The sequence below is a fragment of the Orbicella franksi genome, chromosome 4, assembly GCF_964199315.1.
Source record: "Orbicella franksi chromosome 4, jaOrbFran1.1, whole genome shotgun sequence".
NCBI lineage: Eukaryota > Metazoa > Cnidaria > Anthozoa > Scleractinia > Merulinidae > Orbicella > Orbicella franksi.
In genome coordinates this window covers 28,841,553-28,855,713 of record NC_138148.1, presented here as the reverse complement: position 1 = coordinate 28,855,713, position 14,161 = coordinate 28,841,553, and the positions used below count along the sequence as shown (strand labels likewise).

General features: G+C 37.2%; 2 protein-coding genes across 2 annotated transcripts; one reads left to right on the top strand and one right to left on the bottom strand.

Moving 5' to 3' along the window:
- Positions 1 to 164: 164 nt before the first annotated feature.
- LOC145485176 (galactose mutarotase-like) lies at positions 165 to 10,553 on the top strand. The gene is made up of 8 exons (XM_081463875.1): positions 165 to 559; positions 2,730 to 2,776; positions 3,875 to 4,029; positions 5,695 to 5,907; positions 7,100 to 7,181; positions 8,137 to 8,275; positions 8,702 to 8,873; positions 10,241 to 10,553. Exons 1-8 carry the CDS (start codon positions 420 to 422, stop codon positions 10,316 to 10,318), a joined length of 1,026 nt encoding a protein of 341 aa, XP_081320001.1. The 5' UTR covers positions 165 to 419; the 3' UTR covers positions 10,319 to 10,553.
- Positions 10,554 to 11,435: 882 nt separating this feature from the next.
- LOC145485129 (uncharacterized) lies at positions 11,436 to 13,940 on the bottom strand. The gene is made up of 2 exons (XM_081463813.1): positions 13,853 to 13,940; positions 11,436 to 13,627 (listed from the first exon to the last, which is right to left on the bottom strand). Exon 2 carries the CDS (start codon positions 13,566 to 13,568, stop codon positions 11,844 to 11,846), a length of 1,725 nt encoding a protein of 574 aa, XP_081319939.1. The 5' UTR covers positions 13,569 to 13,627; positions 13,853 to 13,940; the 3' UTR covers positions 11,436 to 11,843.
- Between the last annotated feature and the right edge of the window lie 221 nt (positions 13,941 to 14,161).

Here is a 14,161-nt window from a genome sequence, read left to right as displayed (position 1 = left end):
AACGCACACACCTTAAACTTGGAGAATTGTCTTCTTTATTTATTGTCTATAGTGTCACAATTTCTTGACTTTCTCCACACAATGTTTTTTTGACTTATATTTTATTGCGTGACAATGCACATACTCTATTTTCGCGCCAAATAGATTGGTAGCCTCCCACGCGGCTCGTCACACGGCCCTGAAACCAATTTTCAACCTGGTTCCCAGGGTTTTTCTGACATTGAAATCCAAGATGGCGGACAGGTTCGGACAGATCGAGTGTAGTTTTCAAGCTATTACATATTTTTGCTATCAATTTACATCTATTTTTGATAATGATGTTTCCACTATGTCGATCGCGTATCGTTTATCGAAATTATCGATTTGTAATGGTAATTTGAGTGTAGTGGACGACAAAAAACCGCTCAGAATAGTTCAAAATGGTAGTATCGCGAGAGGTCTTTGGCAAAACAGAATCCGGGGAAGAAGTCATTAAATATACCATCAAAAACAGCAATGGACTAGAGCTGGATGTGATATCGTTTGGAGCTACTTTAGTTTCACTGAAATGCCCTGATAGGTAAGGGAAAGAGTTAAATCATAGCTCGAGTAAAGTTCGAGCCCGCGTGAAGTGAAGCTCGAGTACAATCATTTTTGATTCACTTTTCCTTTTTTCTTACAATATGTATCGCTTGACTACAGTCATTGTTATCGAAAAAGGTTAAAAATGATTGTCAGGATTGACGCGAAACAGCGCGATCGCGAAGCTAATATAATTTTGAAACAACATACATGTAACAGGGATCCATATTGGTTTTTCTCCAACACGTCAGGCGAGCAAGTATGTCAGATGACATACTTGCCCAGGCAAAATTTTGCTTGCCCGTTCAATAGGGAAGAAATGGAAAGTTTATTTTGATTTTATTTTCACATGACCATTCTCACAGAACATTGTGTCCCCAGTTGAGGCAGATGATATTGGCAATGGTCAGTCAGTGGACACAGTGAGACGATCCAACTACTTGTAGGTACAAATGAAGACCAAGGCCTCTTCATCTGCATTGTACATTGGAAAGAACGCTTTTGCTCTACTTGCTTGTATTTGAATTGTTTTTCCGAAGTCCTTTTAAGCAACATTACTAAACACCACATCCTGATCAATACAGAGCGTCAGTGTTTGAGAAAATGAAAATTGCACCACAGGCATCCCAAACTCATGATTCAAGGTGTCGATCAAATATTAATGATTTGTGGCTGCATATCGAGTGAGATGTGACTGCCTAAAGTGTGCAGTGTTGTGTTACACATTGCGCTGTTGAGCATTTGAGCGCTCTACAAGGCGCCTGAAAACCCCCCAAAAATTACGAAATAGGCCAAATGAACAACAGAAACCGGGTAAGGTGAGTTTATTTTCTTTACTTTTATTCAAAAAAGGAACATTTTATTTTATCGTGTCATTTTATCCTTTATTATTTTAAATTCCATACAATGCCTTGTGGAGCGCTCAAATTCTCTACGGCCAACGTGTGACGCAACATGGCGCACTTTAAGCAGTGACATCTTACTTGATATATGTCCATAAATCATTAATATTTGAACGACTCCTCGAGTTGTGAGTTTGGGATGTCTGTGATTGACCCTGCAATGATTTCACTCAAGACATGAAAAATATTGCATTATCCAAGATGGGAAACCAAAAATGATAATTTGATTGCAAAAGAAAGCTGCAAATCATTCTCTGTTTTCTAAAAGTCCCAAATAAATGAAAAGTGGTCAGAATGCAGGAAATTCATTAGAAAATTTAAGATTTTTTTTAGTAGAATCAAACTAAACTCGTCCAGCGGATGAGTTTTCGTATTGTTTTGGTCATCCATACGGTTTTTAAGTCGTCATGGATGACCAGACGACTGCAAACATGGATCCCTGAACATAAGCTTAAAACTACTGGACGTTATTCTTCACTTAGCCTCACCATCTATAACTTTTGCAGAGAAGCCTTCACCATAAAACCCGTACACAAGGGAAAATTTGTAGGATACGATTGTTCTGGGGTCTTCTGACCCTGTTTAAGTATTTTACAGAAAAACAATAGTTAGAATCTATTATTTACACTTGTATAGGTTCCCTATGCAGATAACAAGATGGCACTCAAGTGTCGCAAAATGTTACTATCTCTATATTGTCTGTCAATTTCACGGTTTGTCCTTGAAAAGGAACCTACATTTCCGTGCAGTGCACTTTTTTTTTTGTGGGGTTTAATTTTTGCAGATTTTGCAGATGGCACTTGATTCACAAAAATAAGTTCCAGCAGAAAAAAAAAAAAAAACACCAACAAAATTAAAAACCGCAAAAATTTACTCCTGTTAATATAATAAAAAATGGCTTTTAATCCCACGTGTTACTACAAAAGAACGGCTTGACTGGAAATGTTTTGTTGTCACCAGAAATACTTTGTTGTACGACTGGCTTGTTGTTGACAGAGATGTCTGAGAAGTAAAGACTTGTTTTACCTAAAAAAAGTAACAAAAGTTGAAAATATTTTATTTACATTTCCTTCCTCGTTGATGTCTCGCTGCTTGAAAAGGAAACTGCAAAAATTTGTTACCGCAAACCTCAAAAAACCGCCAATCCACAAAATAAAATTCCCGCAAAAATTTCATGCTACACGGTAAACGATTTGCCCTACAAGTATTTGATTTTTTTATTTCTTACTTCCTCTTCTTCTTCTTCTTCTTTTTTTTTCTTTGCAGAAATGGAAAGATAGATGATGTTGTTCTGGGATATGATAACCTTGAGGGTGAGTTAACTGATCACAGTCTAAATTATGAAATTGTTGAAAATGCTAAAAAAGTCAATTTTTTTCAGATGTTACAGTCAAAAGCTAGCATTTGATGATCCAGATATTTGTGAGTTGGGAAGAGAAAGAACTGATATTCTCACTGGAGTTGCAAATTAAACTAACTCAACCATGTTACATGTACATTTCAGGGGGGGGGGGCGGGGGTGATCTGACTCTCACAGTGCCAGCTCACTCCAATTGTGTGTATAAAGGGGTATTGATGAATTTAATGATGGGTTGGCATCCTGTCAGAGGGGGAAGTGGGGTTGGGGAAGGAGAGAGTACAAATACACGGAGATGCCAAGCTAAAAAAATAAAAATTTACCTAGGCTTAGCTTGTGAACCCTTAAAAAGGCGTTTAATGTAGAGCTGCACATTTAACCTCAAAAATGCATTAAATAATATAATATGCAAAATATCTTGCCTTCAAATGCCAAAAATCAGCCAAATAAGTGTTCAAATTAAATGACCTTTGAGCACTTCCCTTTGTATCCAGGGGATTTAGTGACCTATACAAGAGACTGCAAGGCTCACTCTGTGTTTTGGAGACTCCTGGATAATCCAGGAGAGTTGGCATGAATCTTTGGCATGAAATGTTTTGAATCGGAGGTTCAAAACATTTGTTATACCTGAAAAAAAAAAAAAACCTTTGAGCCTCTGTGGAGGATGAATCAATACTTATCTAGGGTGACTTCATGCTAGGGGCACTGGTGCATCAAAGCTCTGGTAGTATGGACCATGGAGCATGACACAAACTTGACCATTTTTTGTCTTTTATCTTGCTTACCAGATTTATTCATAAACCAGTGGTCTGTTGATGCATTTTAGCATTTCAAAGTTTTTGAATAATGAGTGACCATTTCTTGTATTTTGCAATCATAGACTTCGAAATTAGATGCCATCTTGCAATCATATGTTACGTGCAGGGTCAATGTCACGTGACGTTGAAATTTGTAAACAAAGACATATTTCTAACCAGTCCCCTCCTCCACTAACTATGATTGCATCTATCGAGACTTTAATTTATTTATGAGTTATTATTATTATTGTTGGTAGACTATCTGAGTAACCCACCTTACTTTGGATCAACGATTGGAAGAGTTGCCAACAGGATAGCCAATGGGAAATTCTCTCTTGATGGCAAAGAATACTCATTGGCCATCAATGCTCCACCAAACTCCCACCATGGAGGTCCTGTCGGATTTCACAAGGTTTGCGTTGGAATAAATTAATCTTGTATGGTTAGCACTTATTATCACTTAATGCCTTTTTTTCTTCCCTTTCATTGGCTGAGAGCCAACCACATAACCTACAAATAATGGTCTGCTCATGAGTAGTACCATCTAAAATTATATCTCTTGCTACAAACAATAATCTGCTCATGCGTAATGGTAACCATGATCTCTGGTGAAAAATGGCAGAGTGATCTAATGGAGAAAACAAATTTGGTGATCAAACAATTATTGAACTCAGTCATCGCAAAATATCGTTGTTTGTCAGTGTCTCACAGATCAATTATTTGCCTCAGCCTTCGGCTTCAGCAAATAATTGATCTGCTCTTTACTAACAAATCACGCTATTTTGCTCAACCTCGTCCAATAATTGTTAATAAATTGTTTTTTTTACATCTTTAATACAGCTTTCAGTAGTTTGGAAGTAAAATTGAATTTTTTTTTTCATGTAGCATAATTGGAAAGGCGTGATTAAGGATCATAGAAAGGTTGAATTTACCTACATAAGTCCTGATGGTGATGAGAATACAATACAATAATCTGCTCATGCGTAATGGTAACCATGATCTCTGGTGAAAAATGGCAGAGTGATCTAATGGAGAAAACAAATTTGGTGATCAAACAATTATTGAACTCAGTCATCGCAAAATATCGTTGTTTGTCAGTGTCTCACAGATCAATTATTTGCCTCAGCCTTCGGCTTCAGCAAATAATTGATCTGCTCTTTACTAACAAATCACGCTATTTTGCTCAACCTCGTCCAATAATTGTTAATAAATTGTTTTTTTTACATCTTTAATACAGCTTTCAGTAGTTTGGAAGTAAAATTGAATTTTTTTTTTCATGTAGCATAATTGGAAAGGCGTGATTAAGGATCATAGAAAGGTTGAATTTACCTACATAAGTCCTGATGGTGATGAGAATACAATACAATAATCTGCTCATGCGTAATGGTAACCATGATCTCTGGTGAAAAATGGCAGAGTGATCTAATGGAGAAAACAAATTTGGTGATCAAACAATTATTGAACTCAGTCATCGCAAAATATCGTTGTTTGTCAGTGTCTCACAGATCAATTATTTGCCTCAGCCTTCGGCTTCAGCAAATAATTGATCTGCTCTTTACTAACAAATCACGCTATTTTGCTCAACCTCGTCCAATAATTGTTAATAAATTGTTTTTTTTACATCTTTAATACAGCTTTCAGTAGTTTGGAAGTAAAATTGAATTTTTTTTTTCATGTAGCATAATTGGAAAGGCGTGATTAAGGATCATAGAAAGGTTGAATTTACCTACATAAGTCCTGATGGTGATGAGAATACAATACAATAATCTGCTCATGCGTAATGGTAACCATGATCTCTGGTGAAAAATGGCAGAGTGATCTAATGGAGAAAACAAATTTGGTGATCAAACAATTATTGAACTCAGTCATCGCAAAATATCGTTGTTTGTCAGTGTCTCACAGATCAATTATTTGCCTCAGCCTTCGGCTTCAGCAAATAATTGATCTGCTCTTTACTAACAAATCACGCTATTTTGCTCAACCTCGTCCAATAATTGTTAATAAATTGTTTTTTTTTACATCTTTAATACAGCTTTCAGTAGTTTGGAAGTAAAATTGAATTTTTTTTTTCATGTAGCATAATTGGAAAGGCATGATTAAGGATCATAGAAAGGTTGAATTTACCTACATAAGTCCTGATGGTGATGAGAACTACCCTGGAGAACTGACGGCATGTATTTCATTTACACTCACTGATAACAACGAGGTCGAACTTTACTACGAAGCAACAACAAAGGCTCAAACCATTGTCAACCTCACCAGTCATGGCTTTTTTAATTTGGCTGGCCAGGTACTGTGATATTGATTTGTTGTAGGTCAAATTTTATATATTATTTTATAACTGACGTGGATTCTCGAGATCATAGGTCTATTCATTTGACTTCTTTGTTTTAGTTCTTCCTATATATATTTGGCCTTTGGCCTGTACTGACTTCTTTTATTATTTTAAAGAGTTAGCAGACTTTTAACTTAAAACGTACCAAGAGAAGATGAAGGCCAGCGTAAGAGAGTTACAATAATCCCCCGTAATTTATGATATAGGCCTTATTCCTTGAAGGTGACTATCTTTTTAAATATATTTTATGTCATTTCCAGTTTCAAAATTCCGAGATGGTCAAAAACTAGCCAATCTAGTGACATGGAGTTAGCTCACTGGACAGCCCAAACAGCTTGGTAACAATATGCATGGGAGACCTGGATACCGTGTCAAAATACTTCTCAAGGGATCACCTTAGGAGTAAGGCCTGTTTGGAGGAATTAACTCTCTCACCCTTATCATCCTTTCTTGAACTCACTCAAGGAATAATCCCTGCTTTTGAGCCTGTCCCAAACCCTGGAGGGAGCATACTCCCAGAAAGATTGGGTGAGAGTAAGCAGCCTGCTTCCCAAAACGCAATACCCCATCAATGACCAAATGTGTTATTTTCCCTCACCCTATTTATGACCTGACCCTCAAATCAATACCCTGTTTCAGACCTACCTTAGGTAAAATTAGTTCGCTGGTTCAGACCAATGTTAAATTGCCGCAAACATAATTTGTGGAGGGCTTTTGTTGATGGTCTTATCAACAATGTTGAAAAAGTAGCCTCTTTTTAAAAACATAACCATATCAAGACGAGTGCAAAAACCATACCGTATTTATGAAGAAAATGGCCAAAATGGCTGAATAACCATACCGTTTGGGGCCACACAATCTATAACCCATGTAAGGGATTACCCCCTCCCCCTGGACCCCTACTACACTTCTTCCTGTGAGCAACCTAATGGCCCATGTACCCTTCTCATCTTGTATGTACCTAGTCATTTCAGTCCTCTCTAATAACCCTTACAAGTCATCTCCCATTCCATTCATTTCTCCATATCATGACACCCTTGTTACAAAATCAAAATGGACATTCAAATGATTTCTGGAGCTTGTAGTTTGATTCTTATCCTACTTTACATGAAATGAAAGTTCTACTGGTCCGTACATGTTACTGTAGGTGGACCGTGATGTTTTGGATCACATAGCTCAGATAAAGGCACCCACTTATTTGCCCACAAATGATGTGCAAATACCCACAGGTACATTTTCATGTACTTTCTGTTTATTTTATTTAATTATTTATTTATTTATTTATTTATTTATTTATTTATTTATGTATTCATTTTGTGTAAATTCCATTCATTTAGTATTATTAATAATTATTTGTTCACTGATACATTTCACTTGTGATGGTTTAGAAATTATTGTGGTCACAACTATATGTATGTTTCAGCTTGAGACTTTGATTACCTGTAGGTCTGGATTGCCGCAACGATGAAATTGTGTAATTGCATGTTCAAAGCTATTATTTACTAATTGATAAACTCAACAACAGCAGGGAAAGATATACAGTGACATGTGTATTAAGCGGACCCCATACACTGTATTAAGCGGACACCCTTTATTAAGTGGACACCAGCTTGAGTCCCAAAATTTTCTTCCCACATTTACTGTAAAATAAACCTGCATTCAGCAGACACCTGTTAAGTGGAAGCAGACACCAATATTAAGCCATTTTGTGGCACAAAACCTGCAATGAGTGCACCCTTCTAAAAGATCAGCTCAGACTCCTTTAACATTCTTCAGCGAAGTCGTTTTAAAGCTAAGTAGATTATTCCAGATTGATGGATTGACTGACTGGACATTGTGTTATGAGCAGTCTTTGATCTTACACTGTGTTACACTGTGTCACGAAAGGGTTAATAATTAACTATTATTGCACAAGATATTAGAACCTGCTTAGAGCGGACACCCTTAAGCGGCAATAGTGAGTGTCCCCTTAATACAAGTTTCACTGTAAGTTATATTTTTTAGCCTTATAACTTTCCGGTACATGCAGAGGGATGATATGAGTAACTAATTGAAATTCTCATGCAATGACTTCAACATTTGAACATTTCAAATTATTAAATTTGGCTTTCACTAAAAGTGATGTGTACAGTACATCCCATGGAGCTACATTAGATATTTGTTAAATTATATATTATTTTTTAGGTGAGAAGTGCTCGGTTTCCAGCCCAAATAGCACTTTTGATTTCACCACACCCAAGCCCATTGGACAAGACATAGATAAAGTTCCTGGAGGTTATGACCACACCTACTGCCTGCCTCAGAGCAAGAAATTCTGTGCTGAGTAAGTGGTATGCAGTAAAAAATTGGTAATTTTATTTAAATTATATTTTGCAGTAAGATGGGGATGCTTAAAACCTTCAGACAGAAGTACCTCTGAAATGAGTGAATGTGCACTTGGTAAATGGAATATTTATTTCGGCCATTTCCGAATTATCTTTAGCTTCTTTCTCGAAGTGAGTCTTGGTGCCCATCCTTTCATATGAAAATGAGATTTCATTCACATACAAATTGAACTCATTTTCATATGAATGGTTGTACACCAGGCCTTGCTTTGGTAGAGAAACTTAGGGCACATTTAAATTAACTGAACAAGAATTATTATAAAATATTGGTGTCAGACAGGGTCAGTATGTGCTGTCTACTACTTCTAGTCTTAATTTCCTACCTCCCAAGTCTTAATAAACAGTTGTTGCATTTAAATTTGCAGAGTGTACCATCCTCCTAGTGGTCGAGTTGTTAAAATGTTCACTGATCAGCCAGGTATGCACTTTTACACTAGCAATTATCTGGATGGAAGCCCTGGCAAGGGAGGGGTGCATTATCCCAAACATGGTGCTTTCTGCTTAGAGGCTCAGAATTTCCCAGATGCCATTAACCAGGTCAGTTTGTAGAAAAAAAATACAATTGTCAAAAAAAAGAAGAGAGAAAGAGAAAAAGCTCTATAATAGATCCTTTTCTGTTGCATTGAGAACTGGCAGTATTGAATACTGCCAGTTTAATTTTAATTTATTAATTCTTTAAGGTACCCTGACTGTTGAATTTCACCAGCTAAAAGTTAAGAGAGCTTAAGGTGGCTCCATAGGGTGATCATTTATGGCGTTGCGTGCACAAGTGTTGTGTTTTAAATGCTGTTTTTGCATTCGCTTTCACACCTAGTCGTCTCAAACTTGTTACATGTAATAAGCAATGATTACATAGTGTTTTGCCGTCATCTCTGTTAACATTTTGGGATGTAGTCTTAAATTATAAATGCTCAAACAAAAGTGTTTTTTACTGTTTTTATGGCTTTATTTGTGATTTTCATGAGTTTCCTGCGGTGGAATTTTCCAAAATTTTTACATAACATCGCTTCCAGCGAGATACGAATTTTAAACACAAAAAAAGTAGGGTTTGTAAAGGCAGTTTTTTCGATATTTTCAAATTTATGTCTTTTACTGCTGCAAAAAATCTGGTCCTATAGATTTCCCTGAAAAACGAACTCCGACTAAAGTAAAATATTTGCTACCAATCTGCCAAATTTTACGGAATTTCACCGAAGGAAACGCGAGAAAATTTACTGTCAGTTTTGCTTTTTGTGCTCATGTTGACGTAATAAAATATCCAAAAACACTGACGTTTTCCTTTGAGCGTGCACAGATTACTTCCTCAGCGCTCGCGCAATGGTAAAACTATAGGGAGCCACCTTAATGGATGGCTGCAATGACACTGTACACAACAGAGGTGTAGGCTTATTTTGAAGTTAGACAGATCAAAAAAGACAACCAAGGTTCTGTTAATGAGCATGCATAGTTGTTTCTTACATGTAGCTACATCCCCGCTTATGTGAGTTAGTGATTCACCTGCAAGATGAGAGACACAGTGGAGCAGTTTCAGGGATCTTGTATTTTGTTGTTAATGTTCCACGAAGTTAATTAAAGAGGAAAGAGTGGGCACTTTCCATTCTACCAAAAAATTCCAGTTTGTATGAAAGAGGGCAATGTCATTACATGTAGGTATCCCAAGTGTTTGAGAATTTCTTACTGTTTGATTTTCTTCTCAGTGTTTCTGAGATTTTCAGTTGAATGGTTTGAAAATTGACTGAACTTCCAAAAACTTTCCCAGGAAATTTCCGTACTTTTTGGTTGAAGGGAAGTGTCCCTGGAGTTTAATATTAATACACACACCAATCCCCCAACATCCTCCTATAATGTTGAAAAATGAAATAATAATGATATATTGTCAATTTTTATTTGATTGTTATTGACAGCCTGACTTTCCAAGTCCTATTCTTCACCCTGGAGAAACTTACAAGCAGAAAACAATCTACAAATTCGACGTGAAGTAGTAGCCACAAGCCAAGGGAGACAAATTACTGCACCAACTGATGTTGATGCCTTAAAGTCATTGTGCACTTGATTTTCTAGCCATATAACATTGAGTTATAGATCTAGCATTTAAAGTGGGAAATCAAAGATACACGTAATGTAATCGAATTATATTGCAAGTGACGTTACTAATAGTATTACGGGGTAAGTAGTGTTAATTAGTATTGTTAGCAACATGGGTTATTGTACTGTACTGTAAGTAGTGGAAGCATTTGTATTGTTAGTAGATTAAGTGATGGTATTGCATTGTAAGTAGTGTATGTACTGCATTGTAAGTAATGTAAGTAGCCTTTGTATTGTAAGTGACGGAATGAATCATATTGAATACGAAGTATTATAAATAATGTAAGTATATGTATTAGTCTTGTAAGTAAAGTAGCTGTAGAAGCATTGTAACCAGTGTGTGTAACAATGCATAATAAAGATTTGTTTAAAAAAAGTATCACCTCAAATCCAGTACAACTTCCAAAAAAAAGCCGAATTCATAATTAGCTACAAACAAATACATCGCTGGGGGCAACCCTGAGATGATCTAGCATCCCATCCTGGGGAGGGGAGTAGAATTCATGCTACATAAACCAGGATAAGGTCCAGCCTGATGCGCCACTTGGCTCGTATACAGACTTAGCCTTTTCTATCTTACATGTAGTGAGGTTGCAAGTAATAATATCGGTATTTTAGCTTCTTGAATAAAAAAACAGTCCCTTGCCACACATAACAGTTAACAGCAGTTTAGGCTGGATCTTCATACTTGCATAATTATACATGTACATCTACTCATAAGGGGTTCGCAAACTAGCAATGTTGTTCAGTTCAATAAATTACGAGTAATTATGCATAATGAGCTCAGGAAAAGTTACATGTAGAATACGCAATAATTTAATTGTACTCTAACTTGAAACAGATGAAATAAAAAGTTCAGGAATAACCTCTGAAAAGCAGTGTAGCTATATTAAAATTGTTAATATTAATTTTGGAAATGGTGCACTGTCTGTCCCTGATTCTCACATGAATGTGAAGAGAGCTGTACAATGTAGGTTATGCCATGACAACTGACTACTCTGCCATGCCCTGACTACTCTGTGAGTGGGATCTTTCTCGATGTATGAAAGAAACAGAAAAGTCCCAGGGAACCCTGTATTTTTCTTCTTCTCCGAGTTGACAGTTTACCTGTAGGATAGAACAAGTAAGATGAAATTTCAGCAAAAACACTTTCAAAGAATGAAAGTTACATAGATAGTTTTCAGCCAGGTGAATCAATGTGATGAATAACATTTTCAGCATGATGCAAGCATGGGGCAAAGAAAACCAGAATCTGGGAGGTTTGGGTTGAACTCTGGCCCATCGGGGACTCAGATTTTCTGTATACATGTCCCATGCTCACAACATACTGAAAATGTCAAATTTCACAGTATTTTCGAAGTTCTTCTAAATCTTCACTGAAATGTCAATACTTAATCTAAGCTAAGACTGTTGTTTTCAGTGTTAATTGTGATGCACTGCCTCAGCCTGCATCTTCTTTATATTCTGTAAAGAGCAATGTTCTCTCCCAACTTTGAAGAATGCCACTTTTATTTCCTGCAATTCTTGCTCACTAAAAACAGACTGATCAGTAGCTTTGAGCACTTTCTCCATTACATCAAACATTGATGTTGCCTCATAGTTGCACTTAGAGAACACTGAAGCCAACTCCGGAATAATTCCAGGGTTATTGTCAGGTATGTTCCTCTCCAAAACTTCCCTTTCAAGCATAGTAAATAGTTTGTGCGTACCAGCCGATGCACGACTGAATCCATGTAATATCATACAAAGTTCTTTGTCGGAGAAATGACTCACATTGCTCAGAACTTCCTTCTCTGCAATGGTAAAGAATCCCATGGATGGAGCTGTTGCCATTCCAAATGCCCAGATTAGCTGACTCAACTGGTGAGCTTTGAACAAACTCATATCCCTGGAAAGAATTTCTTCTTGGCATGCATTGAAGAGCTCGGCACTAAAATTCCCTGATTTGGCAAAGGACCACAAAATTAGTGACAATTCTTCATTCCTTAACTTTGAGATGCCTTGAATATGGAGTTCTTTCTCCACAATAGCAAAAACTGATTTAATGTCTGGGCACCTTTTTGCAAAAGACCAGACTAACATGGAGAGTTCCTTGGTGTCAAAACCATGAACACCTCGCTGTGTTACTTCAGCACCTAGGCTGTTGAAAAACTCAAAGTTTTCTTGTTGCTTATGTGGGTCTGGGTTGGCTTTTGCAAACACCAAAAGTAACATATTGATACTGTAGTCACTTAGATCTGCCATTGGTCGTTCAAGGATCTCTTGTGTTGTGATTTCAAACAGCTTGTCACACTGTATTCCTTTCTGTGTGAACGACCACAACAACTGCACCAGCTGTGCACTGCTGAATTTTTTTGCATTTCTCGATAAAATTTCTTCTTGGAATTTTCCAAACAGCTCCCTGCTTCCATTTCCAGTTTTGCTGAAAGACCACAAAGCTCCAGCCAAGCCACGATTTTCAAAATCACTCATCTTGAGTTTCCCTTCTAGAATACTTTGCTCAATCAAACTAAAAAAATGTGATCTTTTCAAATCAAGGCATGCAAAACCATTCAGAAGCCGGCAGACTGATGGTGCCTTGAAAGAAGTCACATCTCGGCGAAAGATTTCTTTCTCACATTCAGAAACAATCAATGCAACATGCTCTCTTAACTTTCCCAAAGACCACATGATACTGGCAAGCTCACGTGCCTTGCACTTTTCAAGCTCACCTGCTATGCTTTGAAGCAAAATTGCAAAAACATCGTTTTGTTTTTTCAATGCCTTCTTTGTAGAAAAAAAGTTCTTCTTTGGGCCTTCTGTAGCAAACCTGGCTAAGGAATGCAAAATTGTAATGCGAATCACTCGTGTCATTGCAGGTGAATCCTTGAAGTTCTCATACAGATAAAGATATTCCTCAGCATTCCTGACGGCTGCAATGTTCTTAGCCAGGCTCTTCACAGTAACAGAGCTGAAAGCACAGGGGATCGTCTGGGGTACATGTAGTGCTACATTCTTCCTTATGACCCCTTTATGCTGGATTGCGCTATACCATGGTAAGAAATTTCCTGTGAAACACCTAGCTTGTAAGAAAAAATATTTCTTGGATTGCCCGAGGAGCTTGATTTGCAGGATGCTTGCTCGTGCAAAAACCCTCAAGCTGTACATAATCTTGACTTCTAATTTGTGTTGATAAACAACTGTGAAAGTCCCAGCCACAAATGATTCTGGTAAACAGTAACAAGACAACACTGTTAATTAAGCCTTTGCACCTCAGTTACAGTTAACATTCAGATTCTCCTAACTTTGTTCCCTATACATGTCTTGTAACATCACGAAGAAAATACGAATTGATCTCGTGCTCAAAATCGACACAAAATTTCTCACGGGTTTTAACAGAATTTTAGCGATAAACGCGAAACTCGGGTTTAATAAAAGGGTTAGAAACCTACCTTAGCATCCAATTAATAGACTGATTCTCCCTAACTTCAATACATCGAATCAAACCTTTTCTCGTAGTGACCACTGGAGAAAAGATAAGCGCCATCATGCAGACGCTTGGTAACCGCGTCTATGCTTTGAAGCCTGGCCTTTCTTGGTCCCGGGCTCATTATTCTGACCACATGAAATGTATGAAAGTCGCTAAACCTTATTTTGGATTTTCAAAGCGCTCAGGATTCGTGTCTAAAAAGACCGAAATGATATTTGTGTGAAATTTAAAACTTGCGGTAAATCGCAATATCTCGTTTCAATTCTCAAGG